Source organism: Aspergillus bombycis (genome assembly GCF_001792695.1).
Source record: "Aspergillus bombycis strain NRRL26010 chromosome Unknown contig00064, whole genome shotgun sequence".
Lineage (NCBI taxonomy): Eukaryota > Fungi > Ascomycota > Eurotiomycetes > Eurotiales > Aspergillaceae > Aspergillus > Aspergillus bombycis.
Genome location: NW_019170066.1, coordinates 65,578 through 83,647, shown reverse-complemented (window position 1 = coordinate 83,647; position 18,070 = coordinate 65,578). Strand labels below are relative to the sequence as shown.

The 18,070-nt window shown below is 49.3% G+C and overlaps 6 protein-coding genes across 6 annotated transcripts; 2 read left to right on the top strand and 4 right to left on the bottom strand.

Moving 5' to 3' along the window:
• Positions 1-617: 617 nt before the first annotated feature.
• Positions 618-2,762, bottom strand: ABOM_007577 (transmembrane 9 family protein; the record flags this gene model as incomplete). The annotated part of the gene is made up of 5 exons (XM_022534706.1): positions 618-685; positions 745-1,017; positions 1,086-1,179; positions 1,247-1,584; positions 1,655-2,762. 5 exons carry the CDS (start codon positions 2,760-2,762, stop codon positions 618-620), a joined length of 1,881 nt encoding a protein of 626 aa, XP_022387573.1.
• A 401-nt stretch (positions 2,763-3,163) lies between these two features.
• lcp5 (small subunit rRNA maturation protein LCP5) lies at positions 3,164-4,318 on the top strand (the record flags this gene model as incomplete). The annotated part of the gene is made up of 1 exon (XM_022534705.1): positions 3,164-4,318. The coding sequence occupies one exon, from the start codon at positions 3,164-3,166 to the stop codon at positions 4,316-4,318; it is 1,155 nt and encodes a 384-aa protein (XP_022387572.1).
• A 742-nt stretch (positions 4,319-5,060) lies between these two features.
• On the bottom strand, positions 5,061-7,861 carry ABOM_007575 (putative kinesin family protein (KinA); the record flags this gene model as incomplete). The annotated part of the gene is made up of 2 exons (XM_022534704.1): positions 5,061-5,289; positions 5,352-7,861. The coding sequence occupies 2 exons, from the start codon at positions 7,859-7,861 to the stop codon at positions 5,061-5,063; spliced, it is 2,739 nt and encodes a 912-aa protein (XP_022387575.1).
• Positions 7,862-9,155: 1,294 nt separating this feature from the next.
• Positions 9,156-9,901, bottom strand: ubc2 (E2 ubiquitin-conjugating protein RAD6; the record flags this gene model as incomplete). The annotated part of the gene is made up of 4 exons (XM_022534703.1): positions 9,156-9,279; positions 9,344-9,568; positions 9,638-9,702; positions 9,860-9,901. The coding sequence occupies 4 exons, from the start codon at positions 9,899-9,901 to the stop codon at positions 9,156-9,158; spliced, it is 456 nt and encodes a 151-aa protein (XP_022387574.1).
• A 1,904-nt stretch (positions 9,902-11,805) lies between these two features.
• Positions 11,806-13,214, top strand: ABOM_007573 (thiolase family protein; the record flags this gene model as incomplete). Its single annotated transcript, XM_022534702.1, has 3 exons — positions 11,806-11,958; positions 12,016-12,960; positions 13,014-13,214. 3 exons carry the CDS (start codon positions 11,806-11,808, stop codon positions 13,212-13,214), a joined length of 1,299 nt encoding a protein of 432 aa, XP_022387569.1.
• Positions 13,215-16,111: 2,897 nt separating this feature from the next.
• Positions 16,112-17,618, bottom strand: ABOM_007572 (chitobiosyldiphosphodolichol beta-1,4 mannosyltransferase; the record flags this gene model as incomplete). The annotated part of the gene is made up of 3 exons (XM_022534701.1): positions 16,112-17,056; positions 17,123-17,319; positions 17,381-17,618. 3 exons carry the CDS (start codon positions 17,616-17,618, stop codon positions 16,112-16,114), a joined length of 1,380 nt encoding a protein of 459 aa, XP_022387568.1.
• Positions 17,619-18,070: the final 452 nt, after the last annotated feature.

The following is an 18,070-nucleotide window of genomic DNA, read 5'->3' as shown; positions in this document are numbered from 1 at the left end:
GAAGGAGGCAGACCAGACCAGTACAGAATTCAGCCACGAGAGATTTAACGTAGACCAGGGAAACAGGAACTATTCGAATATCCGATCGGCGGGTTTTGGAAATGGGAAAATAGAAACCGGGGGGGATGAAGACTGCTTAGTGGCGTTAAACACCGGGGGAGCCGTGGGTCCAGACCTTTGACCGCCAAGGGGGAAAGACGCAAGAGAGCTGACGCACTAGGGATCCACGCCATAGCTTGGTCAAGGTACTATATGCTACTCCAGGAAATCTCTACTTGGTACCGTGTTCAATGACTTTTTTCGTATATCATACAATACGTTTCGGTTGACCTTGTCTGTGCACATGAATGCATCAAATCCTACCCGCTCCACTAGCGCCAAACAATATTCTCCAAGCATGAAAACAGCATTCTCGTATACTCTATGTACAGGTCGTGGACAATGCATCGGATGGGATTAGCAAAGGAAATACGAATGCGCGCAAGCTATACAGGGGATATCCGGAACAAGACTGGGAAAGAAAAAGAGCCTCCATCATTCTATATCGCGCGGGGGTAAATAGGACTGGCCGCCAAGCGCAGTGTCCGGTCAATTGAAGAAATACAGCGCTAAGACGTTTAGTCAACCTTAATGGAGCCATAGATGCGCTGTACGAATGCCCAACTTGCGAAAAAGCCGATCGAGCCTGTGGATGAATTAGTTGGCGGCGATGGAACCGACATGGAAAAACAGCCCAGAACTCACCAGTCAAGATGAAAACGACGAACCCAATCAGTGCGGAGTAGCCGACATAGAGCACCGCACCTGTAAAACCACCAAAGCTCACTCGGGTTGCCCAGAAAAGCAGTGCGTTGAGGAAAACATAGCCACCAGTCATTCCGGCGCCAGCGAAAGCCTCCACTGCCATCGGTAATTCTCTGCGCACAGCAAGAAGTATACCAGGAGCACCGTCGTAGCCGCAGTTGTGATGATCATCAGCCCGTAGCAGAGGAACAGGAAACCAAACATGTAGTAGATCTTGTTGGTCCAAAGCGATGTCATAATAAAGTATAGCTCCACAAAGATCGCTCCAAATGGAAGAATACCTGTCAGCAGCAACGAAGGGATGGTCCGAAGACTGCCAGTCATGGGAGGGACCTGGCGGGGAATCTGATTCGTCTTCGTAGGTCCTTCCACGGCCTAGGGAAAGGGTCAGCACACGCCCCAGTCCAGTATATCATAAATATCACAAGCGGAACAAACATACACGTTGCTTGAATCCAAGCCAACTGCCCGCAACACTCAACGGCACGCTGATGACGAACCAAATCGCAACGAGAGCTAGCATAGTGCCAAAGGGCACAGCTCCGCTGGAACCTTTCGCCCATACGAACAGATTGAGCAAGAAAAAGCTGCTGAAAATAAAACCGGGAACGAGTACGGGGGTCATGACAATATTGCGCTTCCAAGCTTCTCCACCGAAAGATTTGTATACTCGAGCGGAAACATAACCACCAATAAACCCAAAAAGTGTGTAAATGAGTAGGGTGGCTGTGGCTAAGAAACCACGATTTGCTGGGGAGAGAAGGCCAAAGAGAGCAACAACTAAACAAGCCGCATTAGTATGAAGATTCGTCATCACCACCGGAAAAAAAAAAAAAAAAAAAAAACTTACGAACTGTGGCGCCTGTCATCATGAAAAGCTGTGCACCGTTTCCAACAAGAACACTCAACAACAGAGGAGATTTCGGGCATCGGAAGACATCCCCATGTACCAACTTCCAGCCAGAATCCTCTTGGATACCGTCTTCCACGGCGGCGGACGTTCCATCCAAATCCTCTAGGTTAATCATGTCCAGCCGATTATACCGGGCAATATCCTTCCGGAGAGCCCTAACCAGAATCATGCTCACCATACCGACCAGGAAGACCACGAACACTGCGGAGTTGATGAGGGAAAACCAATGGATCTTCGGATCGTAGACATGCAGATACTTATCCCAGCGGGTAGCCCAGGGCGTAGATGATTCACGCCAGTACACGCTGTACGTCCAAGTGACACCGGTCTCACTATCCTCATCCAGGATAACCGGGACGTCGCTGGATCCGCAGTCCACGGTCCCATCTCCCTGAACCTTGGAATTCCCACGGGAGTCGGGCTGAACGAGCACACCGACAACCCGATACTTGTCCTTGGCCCCGTACCCTACTGCATGGTACTCAATAAAGATATCAAAGTGGTTGTTCAAGACCGCCTGCCCATTATCATTCAATGATCCCAATGCAAAGCCCGGATTGTAGAATTTGGCCTCAGTGACAGATTCCACGTTGATTTGGGCACCGGGGAGACCGTCTACGAGCCAATTGAAGTTGTATCCTTGTACAATCCTTCGGTTGGTAAATTTGGCGCTACGGGAATCGAATTTGGCCTCCTCCTTACAGACAGCCTTGCACGTTTCGTTCTTGCCCATAAAGAGCTCGAAAGGTGACGATTGAATTCGATCCCCGAACAAAATGCTCCCTAGCGATTCGCGTATATATTTGGGTCCATTTTCCGGGGCGCAGAAGTGAAACGCGGGGTGATAGTAGTCGTAGGAAAACACGGAATGAAGTTGCTCGTCCTGTTGCGCAAGCCCCGGGGTGAGATGGTTGACATACAGCGGCACCGATTGTCCTTCGTCATACGAGGTGGGTGCTACACCCGGTAAGTAGAAGGCTGTTGTGAAAGAGGGTGCCGCAAGAAGAAGCGAATATAGGGAAAATGTTCGTTTGCTGAACGCCATTGTGGGCGTTGCTGTACAATAACAAAGCATAAGATTAGCTCGCCCGGCGCACTGGGATACTATGTTGTTCTAAGAATGCATTTGAGTGACATACATGTCTACAGTTGCCACTCCAGGGAAGATGTTTCAGTGGCTCATTGGGCGGGTGCTGCGATGGTCGGGTTCCAAGGGAAAACCGCTACCTCGAGGCAGGTCAAGCGTTGAGCTAAACGGAGATTAGATTGATGGAGCAAAGCGGCTGCGACGGATACGATGAGGCCAGCTATCGGTCTTGGCGCACGTGATGGGTCCCTCAAGCTGGCTATCGGCACGTGTTGATAAGACATCCAAAAATTTCCCTTGCAATTCTTCAGTTTGCAGATCGCAAGCGCAAACGAAACAGAGCCATCCATCACATCGCAATGGAGACCGCTACGCAACAGCCGGAAAATTCCGGTCTGCAAAATATTTCTGCTTTATTGGAAACCATTACTGGCTGTCTCACCACTGCCGGATCATCCCTCCCCAAGGACAAGCGAGATGCACCCTCGGAGGTGTCGATCGAACCTCCGCAAGATGGTATATCGCTACTAGATACCAAGAGCGACTTGCTTCTCTCCTATATACATAATCTCGTTTTTCTGATGCTATTTCAATTGCGCGGGCTATCAAAAGATCGTGATAGCGATGCCGAAGCAGATCACTCCCTGCGTGAGGAGACCGTCAAAAAGCTCGCAGAATTACGGGTTTACCTGGACCGCGGTGTGAGGCCTTTGGAGGGACGACTTAAGTATCAAATAGACAAAGTGGTTAAGGCCGCTGAGGATGCGGAGAGAGCCGAGCGCACCGCTGCGAAAACCAAGGCAACCCAAGCAGAAGATTCTGGCAGCGACAATGAATCGGCATCGGAGAAGGACTCAAGCGATGGTGAAGGGGATAGCGCGGAGGGAAGTGATGATGATCAGGAAGATATCGATGAGATGGCATACCGGCCCAACGTCTCAGCCTTTGCGAAGAAAGTCGAACCGGAATCGCGGGCAGAGAAGTCTACCAAGAAGGCCCCTAGCGACGGCATCTATCGCCCACCGAAGATCATGCCGACAGCTCTTCCCACAACTGAAACCAGAGAACGTCGGGAGCGTGGTCCACGCCGGTCGACCGTTATCGATGAGTTCGTCAATGCGGAGATGTCGTCCGCACCGATGGCGGAGCCTAGCATTGGTAGTACGATCGTCCACGGTGGCAGGCACACTAAGTCCAAAAAGGAAAGGGAACATGAGACAGAACGGACAACCTATGAAGAAACCAACTTTATCCGATTGGCAAAGGAGAGCAAAAAGGACCGGGCCAAACGAGGTGGCCAGGCCAAGGGCACTTATGGAGGTGAAGAATGGAGAGGCCTTACTGAAGGTGCGGATCGTATCTCAAGGCTTACACGCAGGGCTAAGGGAAGCGGTGGCGCGCTGGATAGGAGTCGGAAACGCAAACACGGTGAGGACGGGCCGCGCGGTGATGGTGCAGCTGTGGGTCAAATATTTGAGAAGCGACGGAAGAAGATCGAGGGTTGGAAACGGTAGCTGCATTTATTTTCCTCGTTCCTTGAGAATGAATGCATCTGTAACTATTTATTCTGATACCATTGGAGAAGTTTCCACAATTCATGTCTTTGTACGGCTGGGGCGTGTTTCATCAATTAGCCATGCCCATCCCACTGCAGACCGGATGGGTAGCGGTGTATGTCATTTAACAAAAGATAGCTCTTGTATCAAAAAGAGTCTTCAAGGAGTAGAATAAGCACTAGCCAGATATGATTGTCTGGCAGGTAAGATAGCAGTGAGCAGCATATAGTAGAGCTAATCAGGACATGTCTCCCTAACTCAGTACAGAGCAGACCCCGTAAGGGTAACTTGCTGACTGTAAACTAGCAATCAAGCTGCACATCAGTGTACAGTCAGTGTATATGGCCGGTCTCCTGCAGTAGAAGATCGTTTTGTATTGTATAATCTATTCCACCGTCCTTCACAACTACTCTACCGTAATGCGTTCTATCATCATGTACAAGGGTATCGGCGAGACCCAGAGGCCTCTCGTGACACAGGCTGGGTGCTCATTCTAATGTACCAAGGGCTCAAACGGGGAAAGACGAAGAAAAAGAAACGAGAAAAAGGAAAACATAAGACAGTAGGGAGCTTCATTCACACAACATGCTCGGCACAGGTCGCACGAGAAGACATGAAAATGGGATATCGGCGTGTCAAGAATGTTCTTCAAATATCTTCGGCGAAAGGATAAAATAAACAACAAAAGAGAAATCGTGGATCATCGTCTATCAAAGAACCAGCTGGTGCGCTTTCCCGTCTCCTGGGACTGGACTCCGGCAACCGGAGCACTGCTCTCGGATCCTCCGCCGCCGCCACGGAGCGGCTTCGCGATTCTCGAGCCGCCAAAACTAAAACTGCCGCCGCTATCCATACTCGGAAGACCCCTGGTAGAGCCCTGCTTCGCAGCCTCGAGTCTCTCTTTGACAGCAGTAAGTTGAGCTTCAAAACTGTTGGGAAGATTGCGGTTAGTCACGGTGGCATCCAGAAGGCAAATGGGATAAGTCCATACCGATGATTAGCCTGTGTGAGTTTCTCCTGGCTCTCCTGGAGCAGGCTCTCCAAGCTTGCGATGCGCTCATTTCGGGCGATCAGTTTCCTCTCTGCAATAGCAACCTCCTTCTTTAAGCTGCTGTTCTGTTCTACCAGCTGCCGCTGTACATGGGTCAATTGCTCAAGGTTACGCTCCAAGAATGCCATCTTCTTCTGCTGGGCCCGGTTGTTAGAAGAGCGCAACACGTTGTTGTATTGCTCGCGGGCGTCGTCCAGAGAAATCTCCAGTTCCACGACACGCTCACAGCGATTCTGCAGATCACGCATGAGAGATTTCTTCATGGCATCAAATTCAGCGATCTGCTGCTGCAAGTTCTTGCCCGCGGCCCCATTTGTCGACACGCGAGTTTGCGAGTCGGCAAGAGACTGACGCAGCTTGCTGAGTTCTTCATCCTTACGTGCAATCTCCTTGCGAAGTTCCGAGGCTGCCTGCATTTCGGCGTCTTTTCGGGTAACGTAGACCTTTTCCAGTCTCTCCCGGATCTCATCCACATCCTCCTCTCCCAGGTTGCGTTCCAGAAGCTTCTCATAGTCCTGCTCGAGGTCTGCAAGCTTCTGCTCAACTTCTATTCTGCGGCTGTCCTGCAGCTCACTCAGCTCACCCCGGTCATTCATGGTCAGCTCGGCCTGCCGGATAAAACCTTGGGTCTCCGACAAACTCGTGCGAAGCTCCAGGAGATCGTCCGGTGCAATGTTTTCGCCCGCCTCGCTAACTTGGTGCAATGCATCAACACGGTTGATGAGATCCTGAAGTTTGCGCTCGTTATCGGAGAAGACATTGCCTCCGAGGTCAAATCCAGCCATCATCTTCGCCATCTTCTCCGCCTTTTTCTTCTCCTTCTCGTCTAGTGCAGCACTGGTCTCCTTCGCCTTCATTCGCACGTCGAGAAGCTGCTGCTTGACATCATCCAGTTCCGTAGTCAACTCCGAATTGGCCTCCCGAAGGCCGTCCATAGTGATGGCAGCTTCCTTGCTTTCATATGATACCTTCTCCAGCTGCATCCGGAGCTCGTTGACTTCGGTGTTCAACTTCTCGTTGTCCTTACCCGAGCGTGCCGAGTTCTCCTTCAATGCCCGGAGCTCCTCCCGTGCCTCGCGCAGACCCCTTTCAACATTGGCAATATGCGATTCCTTTTCAGCGATCTGATCCTGCAGCTCATTCTCACGCCTGAGGAACTCCTCCCTCTCATCTTTTTCAAGTACAAGACTAGGGGTGCTCGAGCGATCGCCAACTCTCGAGTCAGGACGAGGGGTTTCCGATCGGGCCTCCTGAAGTCGAGACGGGGTGCTAGGGCGCGGTCGAGCTTCGGCCTTCGTCGCACTGACAACATCATTTCTGCCGGGCGTCCATCGATCCTTGGGAACACTTTCACCACTCCGCCATACATGGACTTCGGTCTCCAGTGCCGATATGTAGCTCTCGAAATTGATCACCTGGCTCTGCGCTTTACGTAGCAACTGCTTCAATTCAGCGGGACTCAGTTCGGCATTAACCTTCGCCTTGTTCTTAATTGCCTTGGCTCGCACACCGAATCGCAAGGTCGAAATGGTTTCCGCATCGTTGTAACTACTGGGAGAGCAGTTGATAATCAAAGTGGTTCTTGAGTTACCTCCCAAACTCTCCTGCAGGATTCGGGTGAGTTTCGAGTCACGATACGGGATATGGGTGGATTTGCCATCCGTCAGCGCGTTAATGACCATACCAAGAGCACTCAAACTCTTGTTGATTTTCTTCGCCTCCTCGAGTGTCTGACCACTGGCGCCCGTCTTCCCAACTTTTTCACTACCGGCCAAATCGACCAGGAATAGTTGACCGCTCTTTGCAGAACCTGTCTCGAGGTTCTTCTGCGTAACCGTAATGACGAAGATGGAATGGGAACGAGACGATTCCTGGTTCATGTTGGTCGCAGCAACTGCTCGTGCCGCGCCACCACGGCGCATCACCTCGTAAACCTCCTGCACACTAGAAACATAGACTTCTAGCAGGCCCTTGACGTAAACACCTCTGGACTTTTCCTCGTGCACGGGAAGGTTATCGTTCTGTGGCACCAACAGATCGCGAATACGCTCCATATAAATTTCCATGTAACTGACGCGCACCGTATACTCGATATTACTCGGACTAGTAAGGATACTGGCGAAGATCTGTTCGACAATACGGGGGATAATACCTTTGCCGATGTCGTCGTCGATATCGGATCCCATCATCGTATATGACTTACCCGCACCAGTCTGACCATAGGCAAAAACCGTTCCGTTATATCCATTCAATATATCGTCGACGGTGGGTCGGATAGAGAAATCGAAGATGTCCGTTTGCTTCGAGTCCATGGGAAAGACCCGGTCGAAAGTGAAGGAGCCGGAACCCTCTCTGGACTGTACATCGGTTAGATATTCTAAACTGGCATCCAGGCAGAAGGGCCCTAAAGGAGGAATTATCGGCCGAAACCACGCACATTGATCTGACATGATTGCTCATTTTCGAAGTCTACAATGGGTTCTCCTCCAGAAGACAATTCAACTTTATTTTGCGGTCGGAACCTCGCAACCACTACGGGGAACTGGTCAGTAACACCATTCGCGAAACAGAATCATCAGTCTCCGGGAGGATATGCGCACCCTTGATGGAGGTGTTGGAGGAGTTAGGGCCAGATGACCTGCATGCCAGACATGAAAGTGTCAGTCTCCGCCGCTTTGGGCGATGAAGCGGTGAATCAACAAAACTCACGCCATGTTCACTCTGACCCAGAAGCCCGGCGACAGCTTCTAGGGGGAACAGAATAAAACGAAAAAGACGAGAAAGGAAGCCCCACGAAGAGGGGGGAGTATCGGAAATGCCGTTCAGATCAGTTGCACGAGAAGGTGGTGTCTTCAGGTACGGTGGGCGATTTGTTGTTTGGGTCAGGGGTCCACGTGCACGACACACTTGCGTGGGGAGTAATTTAGTGAGGGGACTCGTGATCTCCTCAAGCCCCCAGAGACCCAAAAAAAAGAAGGGAAAAAAAAAAAGAGAAAGTGGTCAAGACCCGTCTTAGTCGGAAGGCCAATATACTACCACAGCGACAGGACTGGTCAGGTCGACGTGAAAGAAACAAAGAGATGTGGGATCTCGTTTTTTGTGTTTCATCGGAGGAGTAAAGTTGTAAAGGAAATCATAATAATACTAAATAATAATGCTTCGACACGAGCCGTTAGTCTCCTTCTTGGCATCGGCTGAAAACTATCTTGTCGCTTGTCCCGCAGTTACTAGTCGATTTATAGCAGTGGAATTCGTTATGCGATTTTCTCTTTCAGGCTCATCTTAATTTTCACTAATAAATTGTGGACGATTCATAATGGCTCCATAAGAAACTCGAGAGGCGAAAGCAAACCACACTCTTGGCCAAGTCAAAGTGAAGCAGAGCAAGAAGGGGAGAGACTAATCAATGATAGAAGCCAAGGCATAATTGAGGCAGAAAACATCCTAAGCTAATGCATTATGCACCTCGCAACTGAAACATATGCGATTATCCACAAAAAGAGACCAAAGGGAGAATATGTACCAGGCGCCCAAACCCCGCGCTGTGCATGTCATCAAACGGCGTGTGAATCCTCCAAGGACAAGTCATGCCAACAGCGTGACCGCCACCATTGACAGTGTGCTGTCACCTTTTGACATGAGCAGACAATATTTCTTTCGTCATAAACGCCCACAGATAAATCATACCGAGAGAAGGGAATAAAAAAAATTAAGAAAAGTAACCGATATCACATGTAGGGTCCCCTAGTCTTCCCAGCTCTTCTCGACGGTCTCGCGCACACGCTTGATGTACTCCTTCCGGTTGTCTTTGTAGAGATTGGATGCCTCGACATTGGCAGGTGATGATGTGTTTGGGTCGTTAAGCAGACTGCAGAAAGGCGGAAATCGATTAGAGCCAATCACTCACCGTCACTGGTGGCCAGGGAACGTACCTTTGAATACTGGTGAGAATGGCCGCCACGTCATACGTTGGGCTCCAACGATTCTGCAGAATATCCAGGCACAGCTCGCCCGTACCGTATACATTCGGATGGAACATCTGGCTGATGAATTTAACACCAGGAGGCTTGTTCGGGTACTGCTCTTCAAAATGCATGACAAGACGGAATGTGCCATCCTCAAAGGGAGTATCAGCAGGACCGATGATAACGGCATTCCTAGTAGAAACAGGATCAGCACATTGACCATGGCAATAAATAACAAAATCAATAATTTAAAGGACTTACCAGGTCATGACATTGTCAGCTACCGGAGAGGCCGAGACACCGGCAGGAGGGTCGGTTTGCATACGCTGTGTGTATGGAAGAGATTAGCTCACGAGATCTAGACGGGGTGGGGAAGAGACCGAGCCTCCTGGACAAAACAATCATCATTCGCGTAGTACACATGAATATAATAAGGACCAAAAACAAGAACTAGAAATTCTGAGTTCTACGAGAAATGCGTACCTTGAAGTCGCGCATGAGACGACGACGGGCTGAGGTCGACATTGCGGCGGGGTACGGATCGGAGTATGAATGGGAGCGGGCAAGGGGGACTGCCAACACTGGGGCTAAATTGTGATACAGAAGACAAAGGCCGTCTTCAGATCTTGATTCTCGGGGTGCTAAACTGAACTCAGATGTTGTTTTGAGAGAAGAGGGTCTGGATGTGGTTTGGGAAAAGAAGAAAGATGAGTAACAATGGGAGGAGGCGTGCAGATCCACTACAGACCGCTTGCTGTTTGGAGAGTTGTTACAATAGACGGCAAACCGCCACGGCTTCCATTCCACTGTGGTACACCTTTAATCATCAAAGAGATCCACTGGGGCATTTGCTTCTCCGCTTTGCTAAGTTCAATAACATCGTTCTCTTTCAACGGGCATTTTCCTTTCCCGATTCCTCGGACTACGCGTTCCACAAGGTATGTACTAAAATGTGCTGGGAATCTCCTGTCCCGTGATCTGGTTTACTGATTGAGAAGCTTCTACTGACTAAGCCAAATGAGTCCTAGCCCCAGTCATGGATTCTTCAACGCTAACGGCCGGTACTCATCCGTGAACCCGAGCATATATCATCATGATCCTTCATGCACTAATCCCCAACTAACAATGCTTACCTTTCAACACTTGTCATACTGAATCACCACAATAATCTTTGTCTAGCCGAAAAATTCTAAATCGGCAAGCCCATGCCTTCCATGTCCTCAAGTTCCGACCTGTGGCATATAAGGTATGGTCCAAATTTGGCCGTTCAGCACAAAACTATTGTAACTTGGACAAGAGAAAATAAATTTGAAAAACTATCCAATGAAAGGAGGTTTGTTCTTATAATACCGTTCACTGCAGTTTGTATATAGTTATCTATTACTTCAAGAAATTACTCTGTACATATCCATGTACTACTAGTAGTGTTCAAAAATATATATTGGTCTCCTGCGGGCATGTTTATCATATAGCTGTTTTGAGGCCCCCAAGAAGCTAACATTCGCCGTCTATAGAGAATTAAATAGCCTAATATAAAGATAGGAATTTAAATAGCATGTGTATGTTAAAACCGATATATTCTATAGTTAACTACTGCTCGGATATTTCTCATCCTCCGGGTAATTCAATATATTCATCATACACAGGATACTGCGCAGTAGACGGGGATATACGATGTCACATGATGGACTTAGTGCTCAAGTTCCTTTGTTGCCCAGGAACAAGGTGCTAAATTATTTGTTTCAAAGCTGCCCTATTGTGAATTGGAAATATGTAATCCGCCCCGCTCCTCCGCGCGCAAGTCGAGGAGGTGGATATTTATGCCGTACATATATACAGGCAACACCCAGCATATCAAGATAACTTTACCACCGAACATTTCCTGGGCCCAATATGGACTACTTAAAACGGTTCTAATATATAAGTTTACACAAGGCGTGTAGAGCAGATGGGCTGGCAGTTGGACGAAGGATGGATCACTTCGCGACTGACAGAGAGCCACTTGAGTCACTACTGGACTTTATAGTAGGTATGGCGTAGTACGGATGGAATTGTGAGACATTGAATCTGCATTGATACGGTGTGTGGTCCTTATCGTAGACTTGATAAATTGTGAATCTATCTTTGAGATTACCACCAACCTTAAGAGGTAAGGAGCATACCAGCTCCCAAGGCCGCATGATCTCACATCATGTGATCAACCCTTGTTCGAAACAGCCTCGGTCCAAGCGGATGAGCGGCGAAGTGGTTCCGCGCCCACGGGTGAAGCAGCAGTTACATTGGCGGCTAGAGGCGGATTACTTTGCGGAGAAGCAGGTTGAAGGCACCTCGAACCGGGACACCTATCCTGAATCCGGAGACAAGGTACTTATTATCTCTGTTTCCTCTTTGATCTTCCTTTCCCCCCCCTATTCTACAAGCATTGAAAAATGGCGATCCAAACTTCAGCTACTCGTCTCTTCAAGCGAGCGGCTATCCCCGCATCTCGCCAGTGGCAGAGACAGTTTAGCGCTGCAACCCCGGCACTCAAGGAGATCCAGGATGCCTACATCCTCAGTGCCTCACGAACTCCGACTGCTAAGGTTCGACCCTCTACTCTTCCTCACGCTGTTTACAAGGAAACTCATTGTTTTTAATAGTTTAATGGATCGTTCACCTCAGTCTCTGCTCCCGAGCTGGGCGCTGTTGCCATCAAGTCTGCTGTGACCAAGTCTGGACTCCCTGTCGAGAAGATCACCGATGTATACATGGGAAATGTTCTCCAAGGGTCTGTTGGTCAGGCACCAGCTCGTCAGGCTTCTATCTTCGCTGGGTTGTCGCCTACAGTGGAATCCATGACAGTTAATAAAGTGTGTGCCTCGGGTCTCAAGGCCGTAGCACTTGCTGCACAGAATATCCAGCTTGGTCTTGCAGACGCCCAAATCGCTGGAGGAATGGAGAATATGTCTCGTGTCCCTTACTACCTCGCACGTTCCAGCCAGCTTCCACCGTTCGGAGAGATCAAACTGGAGGATGGTCTAATCAAGGATGGTCTGTGGGATGTCTATAACAAGTTTCATATGGGTATCTGTGCCGAGACCACAGCAAAGAAGTACGACATCTCGAGGGAAGACCAGGATCAATATGCGATTCAGTCGTACCAGCGGGCCCAGAAGGCCTGGAGCGAGAATAAGTTTGCCGATGAAATTGCCCCCGTCACTGTCAAGGGTAAGAAGGGTGAGACCGTTATTGAACGTGACGAAGGATATGAGAATCTGCGGATTGATAAGATGAAAACCTTGAAGCCCGCCTTTTTGAGAGACGGCACAGGCACTGTCACTGCCGGTAATGCTTCCACCATGAATGATGGGGCATCGGCTCTGGTTCTGGCTAGCAAGGACTTGGCTCGCGAGTTTGGCCAGGGTAACCGGGCTCTCGCGCGTATCGTGTCTGCTGCGGATGCCGCCATTGACCCCGTGGACTTCCCCGTTGCCCCAGCGAAGGCAGTCCCCATTGCCCTTGAGCGAGCTGGTATCACCAAGGATCAGGTTGCCGTCTGGGAATTTAATGAGGCATTTGCTGCCGTTATCAAAGCCAACGAGAAGGTTAGTACCCACTACACGGGAGATGATTAGTGCTGAGTCTAACGTGCATTTAGATTCTTGGATTGCAGAACGCCCGTGTCAACCCCCTGGGAGGAGCTATCTCTCTGGGACATGCACTCGGAAGCTCTGGCTCGCGTATCTTGGTCACCCTTCTCCACCAGCTGCAGCCTGGTGAATATGGTGTGGCCGCGATTTGCAATGGTGGCGGCGCCGCTAGTGCCATGGTTGTCCAGAAGCTGGATCGGGTTGACTAGAATGATGCCATGGTTTTGGCCCGTGCACCAGCATGACATTTTCTTTGATTTTACTTCTGATTTGAAAAGCGATAACCACGATGAGTTTATACCCGCAAAGCTCTGGACATAAAATTGGCCAGCCAAAGCCTGCATATGTATATTTAGGCGAACCGAGACAAGATGTAGGTGGACCGAAATTTATGATTTTTCCAAGTTACTTTGCAACGGCACCTTCTAGCATTGCCGCTTTTAGCTACGCATTTTGTAGATGTCGCAACACCACGTGATGGATAAACACATGTCACCCGCCAAGACGCGCGAAATGTCTACGCGCTTAACCCAAAGCGTCACATGAATAACCTGTAGTACTCTTCAGTCTACATCTGAAGATTATATTTTAAAGCACACGACCAGTCATCCTTGAACCGTCTTGGTGCTATGATGCTAGGCCCATTAGAACTGCAGCTTTTCCCTTCTTGTTTCAACTGCATATCATGGTCTGCGGACGGTGAAATTGCCGTAGCGGCAGGGGAATATGTCCAAATATTAGTCAGTGCATTGAATCCTACTTTGCTTGTTAATGAAGCAACGCGCCGTAAAGAATGATGGCCCTATTTTGGTAAACAGAGCTAATGACAGACAGACACCAAAGCCTACGACAGAAAAAGAAGGAGGCAATGGATCGGGTTCCCAAGCCGCAACCAATAATTGGAACGTGACACGCATTCGCACGAATGTTTTCACAAACGGGGAGTGGCCCATCATACATCCTCAAAAGCGAGAAAACTTTTCAATCGGGCCGGAGCAGTCTATCACTACTGTCGCCGGCTTGGCCTGGTCACCGCCTGGACTTGCCAAGTATAGACGCTGTGTTTTGACTGTATTGAGTTCTAGTCTTCTTCTATCATTCTATGACATTAGTCCTCAAGGAAGATGGACACGGGTTGCTATCGTCAACGACTGTCTAAGCTCGTACTTCAAGTCCCTTGTTGATGACGAAGAGCTCAGGTTACGGAAGTCCAATATCCGTTCTTTTACGTGGTGTCCGCCTCTTAAAGTCCCGATTGCAGAACAGCATGCCACGACGTACACAGTACCGCCCCCTGAAAGCCGTTGGGGTATGCACTTCCTCTCGGTCATTAACGACGACAATGATATGATTCTCTTACAGGCTCGGAGATCCACAGATCCGACTTCGACAAGCCCCTACTCTTTCGAAGTGCTTTCCCTTATTTCACTTCATGAGCATACAGAAAATCAACATGTCCAACCGGGCTCGATATTCTCCTCTGCTATGAGTGCGCGCGCTAGGACATCTTTCATGTCGCCTGGCCCATGGGTCTATCAGCATACCAAGGATAGAGATGGTGTTTGTTCTGCGATCGGGAACGTGGCTGTCACAATGGGGGCAAAGCTCAAGATGGTCAGACATGTCATAGCCTTGATATTGGATAATGACCAGACAAGTACTGCAGTGAATTACAAGGTCCAATGTGTCTCTGAAGAGAACACATCGTACGGTGGACTCCTGAGCAGTTACCACCTGACTGGCCCTCTGCATTGGCTCTACACAGTAAGTTTGCACTAAGAAACAAGGCCGCTTTTATTAATAAGTATGCAGGAGGGATCTTCTGAAATTGGTCTTGTCGTAGGTAGCTTTGCTGGATTGACTACAATATGCTTTTCTTGCGCAGCATATCAAGCAGAGAAAGTAGCAGGGAAAGGGATCCAAGTTAAAGAATTGCCGTTCTACGAGCCCACCGGAAGTGATATAGGAACTGACTGTCCGAGGCATTGGGAACAGACAAGTGGTAAGATTTAGTTACTCTCAACGAATGTCTGTCGCTAACGGAGACCAGCCATGACTGTTGCTTTGGATGAGGCATCGCAGACACCAGTTCTTCATCTCGGTACTGTAGGTGGATACACGGCAACTGTGACACTTTCTGGCATCCAAAGCGGCAATGAACTCCCAGAAACACCTTGGAAGAAACAACTTGATACTATCCGCGAACAGTTTGACATAGCCCGTGACCTTGGCGGATATACCATCAGCAGAACCTGGGGTCTTGCATCCTACAATGGTCTTGTTGTGGCAGCTTTCACACTACATCCAGGAGATACGGTTGAATATCGGACGTCTGCAGAAGAGCGAACAATGCTTGTTTACTCTCATGCGAATGCAGAGCTTACGGAATTTGATGACCTGGTTTTCCCCTATTCTTTACCAGATCGATCCCCAGACGCCTTGCGTAGACAAAGGGAAGCTGCCCTGGGATATATGCTCTTCATTGAAGATGGCGACTATAGCAAACTGGCGTTGAGCCGGAAAATGCTCTATGCAGCCGCTTGCTGCGCGATTGTGGACTCTCAGAACGATAAGATATTGTCTCAGGCTCGAAAAGCTCTGGAGTGGCTAGCATCGAGCATAGATGTTGATCTGTCTGATGAAATAGGCAAATGCTCGGTGCCAGGCAGTATGATAGACTCAAAATCCGCAGAGCAGCTGCAGGGCTCAGGCCAACAGATCTTCGAACAATGTGCTATATGCGATGCAGGGCTCTCCTGGTACTCCGCTGCGGAAGCTCAGTGTGCGGCTGGCCATCTGTTTGGTACGTAACTGCTCAGTAGAAATCGTTACCAGTGACGATACAAACGCTAATGGTAAACAACAGTGCGGTGCGGTGTGACATTTCTGGCTATTCAAGAGCCAGACCTTTCGAAATTCTGCTCGCGTTGTGGAACAGAATATCTCAGCGAGGATCTTGTGCATGATGAACTCGAACACACCTGTCGAACCCTGTCAGACGTATTCGACACCTGTATATACTGCAGCGGCAAATTTCAAGCCTAGCAGTAAGACTTTCTTTCGTTCTTTCCCTCTATACTTGTATTTCTATTGTACAGACTACTGTTTATACGATTCCTAGAAGCTTTCCCGCTACTGGATTCCATTCGTCATCCCAGCGACGAGTGCTTTCCTTCTGCGCTCCGACGCGGAGTCTGTCAAGCTTATTCGTGTCTCCAAAGAGTTCAACAAGCTCCTCTACGAGTTCATCAGAGCTTCCGAATCCTCTCCCATTAACACCTTCGGTGACTAATTCTGGCCACGCCTCGAAGCGGTTCCAGCCAACCACTGGCAGACCAGCGCCGAACATATCAACTACTTTCATAGGCAGATCGACACCACTACTGCTTGTGTGTAGACTGACGCCAAGTGACGCGGACGCCAGGAGTTGTGCATAGTCCGTGGTGGTCAGCCATGCTGTGCGTATTGTCACTTTTTGGAGCTTGCCCGCTTTTTCTAGATCGGTGATCTGCTTGATATACATATCCTTCTGTGGGCCTTTGCCCGTTATGATGGCTAGCACCTGGGGCAGTTCCGACATGGTCGTCGCTGCTAACTCCGAGTATCGACAGAGGGCATCAATGAGCAAAGAAAAGTCCTCATCCGCAGTCCACGACGTTGAACTGACTAGAACACGAAGGGCTCCAGACTTGATTAGCGATTGTACGGAAGCAGCTACCGGCAAGGATAAGAGAAACTCTTGTCGAACGGCATCATCGAGTATGGGCCGGAAGTGGTTGGCTGGTCGATCATGCAGCGGCAGGATAGGTGCCTCCAGTAGGAATTCTTTCTTCAGGACAGACGTCATGGCTGTTGTGACGCACAAATGTGCTGTGGCGTATCTTCCGAATGCCTTCTCATACCATTTCGACAGTTTGACCAACGGATGACCATTCCCAAGTTTGAGTGCCAGGATGGAGTAGCCGAAATTATGCCAATCAACAATAAGGTTCGTTTGACGAAGAAAACAGGTTAGGGATGCGACCGCTAGAGTTGGAATGGATGGAGGGTTCTACGCGACACGAGCCGCTGGGTGAGCGTGGGTTGTGTTGGAAGTTATACGAAGTCGGGGACCAACCTGAACCAGGAGCCATTTCACTGGTCGCGTGCGATAGGCTAATGACCACCACAAACAGACAACCTGGAATAGGACCTTCAATGGACCAAATACTAGGAAAAGAAGTTTGTTGCTTGTTTGAAGATAGGCTGGGTGTGGAGGAAGTGCAACAATCGAGATTCTGGGATCGGAAGAGATATCGGGATGAACTTCTGACTCTACAGGAGAGAGTTAGAATGCTGGTGAAGGAGGTGGCGATGAAGAGGAATCCCTCCATACCATGATAACCAATGATTTCCACTTGACCTCCCCCTTTGGCAATGCTCAGCGCATGGTACTGCATGCGCGGACTACGACCGATGTCTCCGAGGACGAGAATCTGTACGGTTGTTTTGGGATCGGCAGAAGCATCTTGCGCTGTCGAGCGTTTCGGCGCATATTGTGATGGTAGTAGAAATATGAAGAGGGTGACCACGGTGGAGATGTAGAAAGCGATGCTGATGAAGGACTCAATCATGGCGAGCGGTTGAAGGGTGGGAGATTAGACACTTTGAATATCAACCATAATGCGCGTAAGAGAGGTCAATTGACTATCTTGAAACCATAGAAGTTTCTCACTGTATGCCGGTGAGGTGTTTGCAAGATCCGCAGGAGCTCTAATCCTGTAAAGGTGGTGTAGGATGACGATCGGGTGTTAGACGGAGTAAACATGGCCCGACCTTCTTCCCCCCACATTTCCATCAGATCAACCGCGCGGCTATGCTGCAAGGGCAAGGGATTATCGACCTGCAATGCAGTTGGTTACCAGATTGGGAGTCAGCAGCACATTTTCTTATTGGATAATGACTAGATTGAGGTTCCCACCTGATTTTAGACATTACAGCCGATTTATTACATCTCATTTTTGATTTTATCTTTTCTGTTGTCATTATAGAAATTGTATGTAGTTCTGATCTGGAGGTGCGGAGA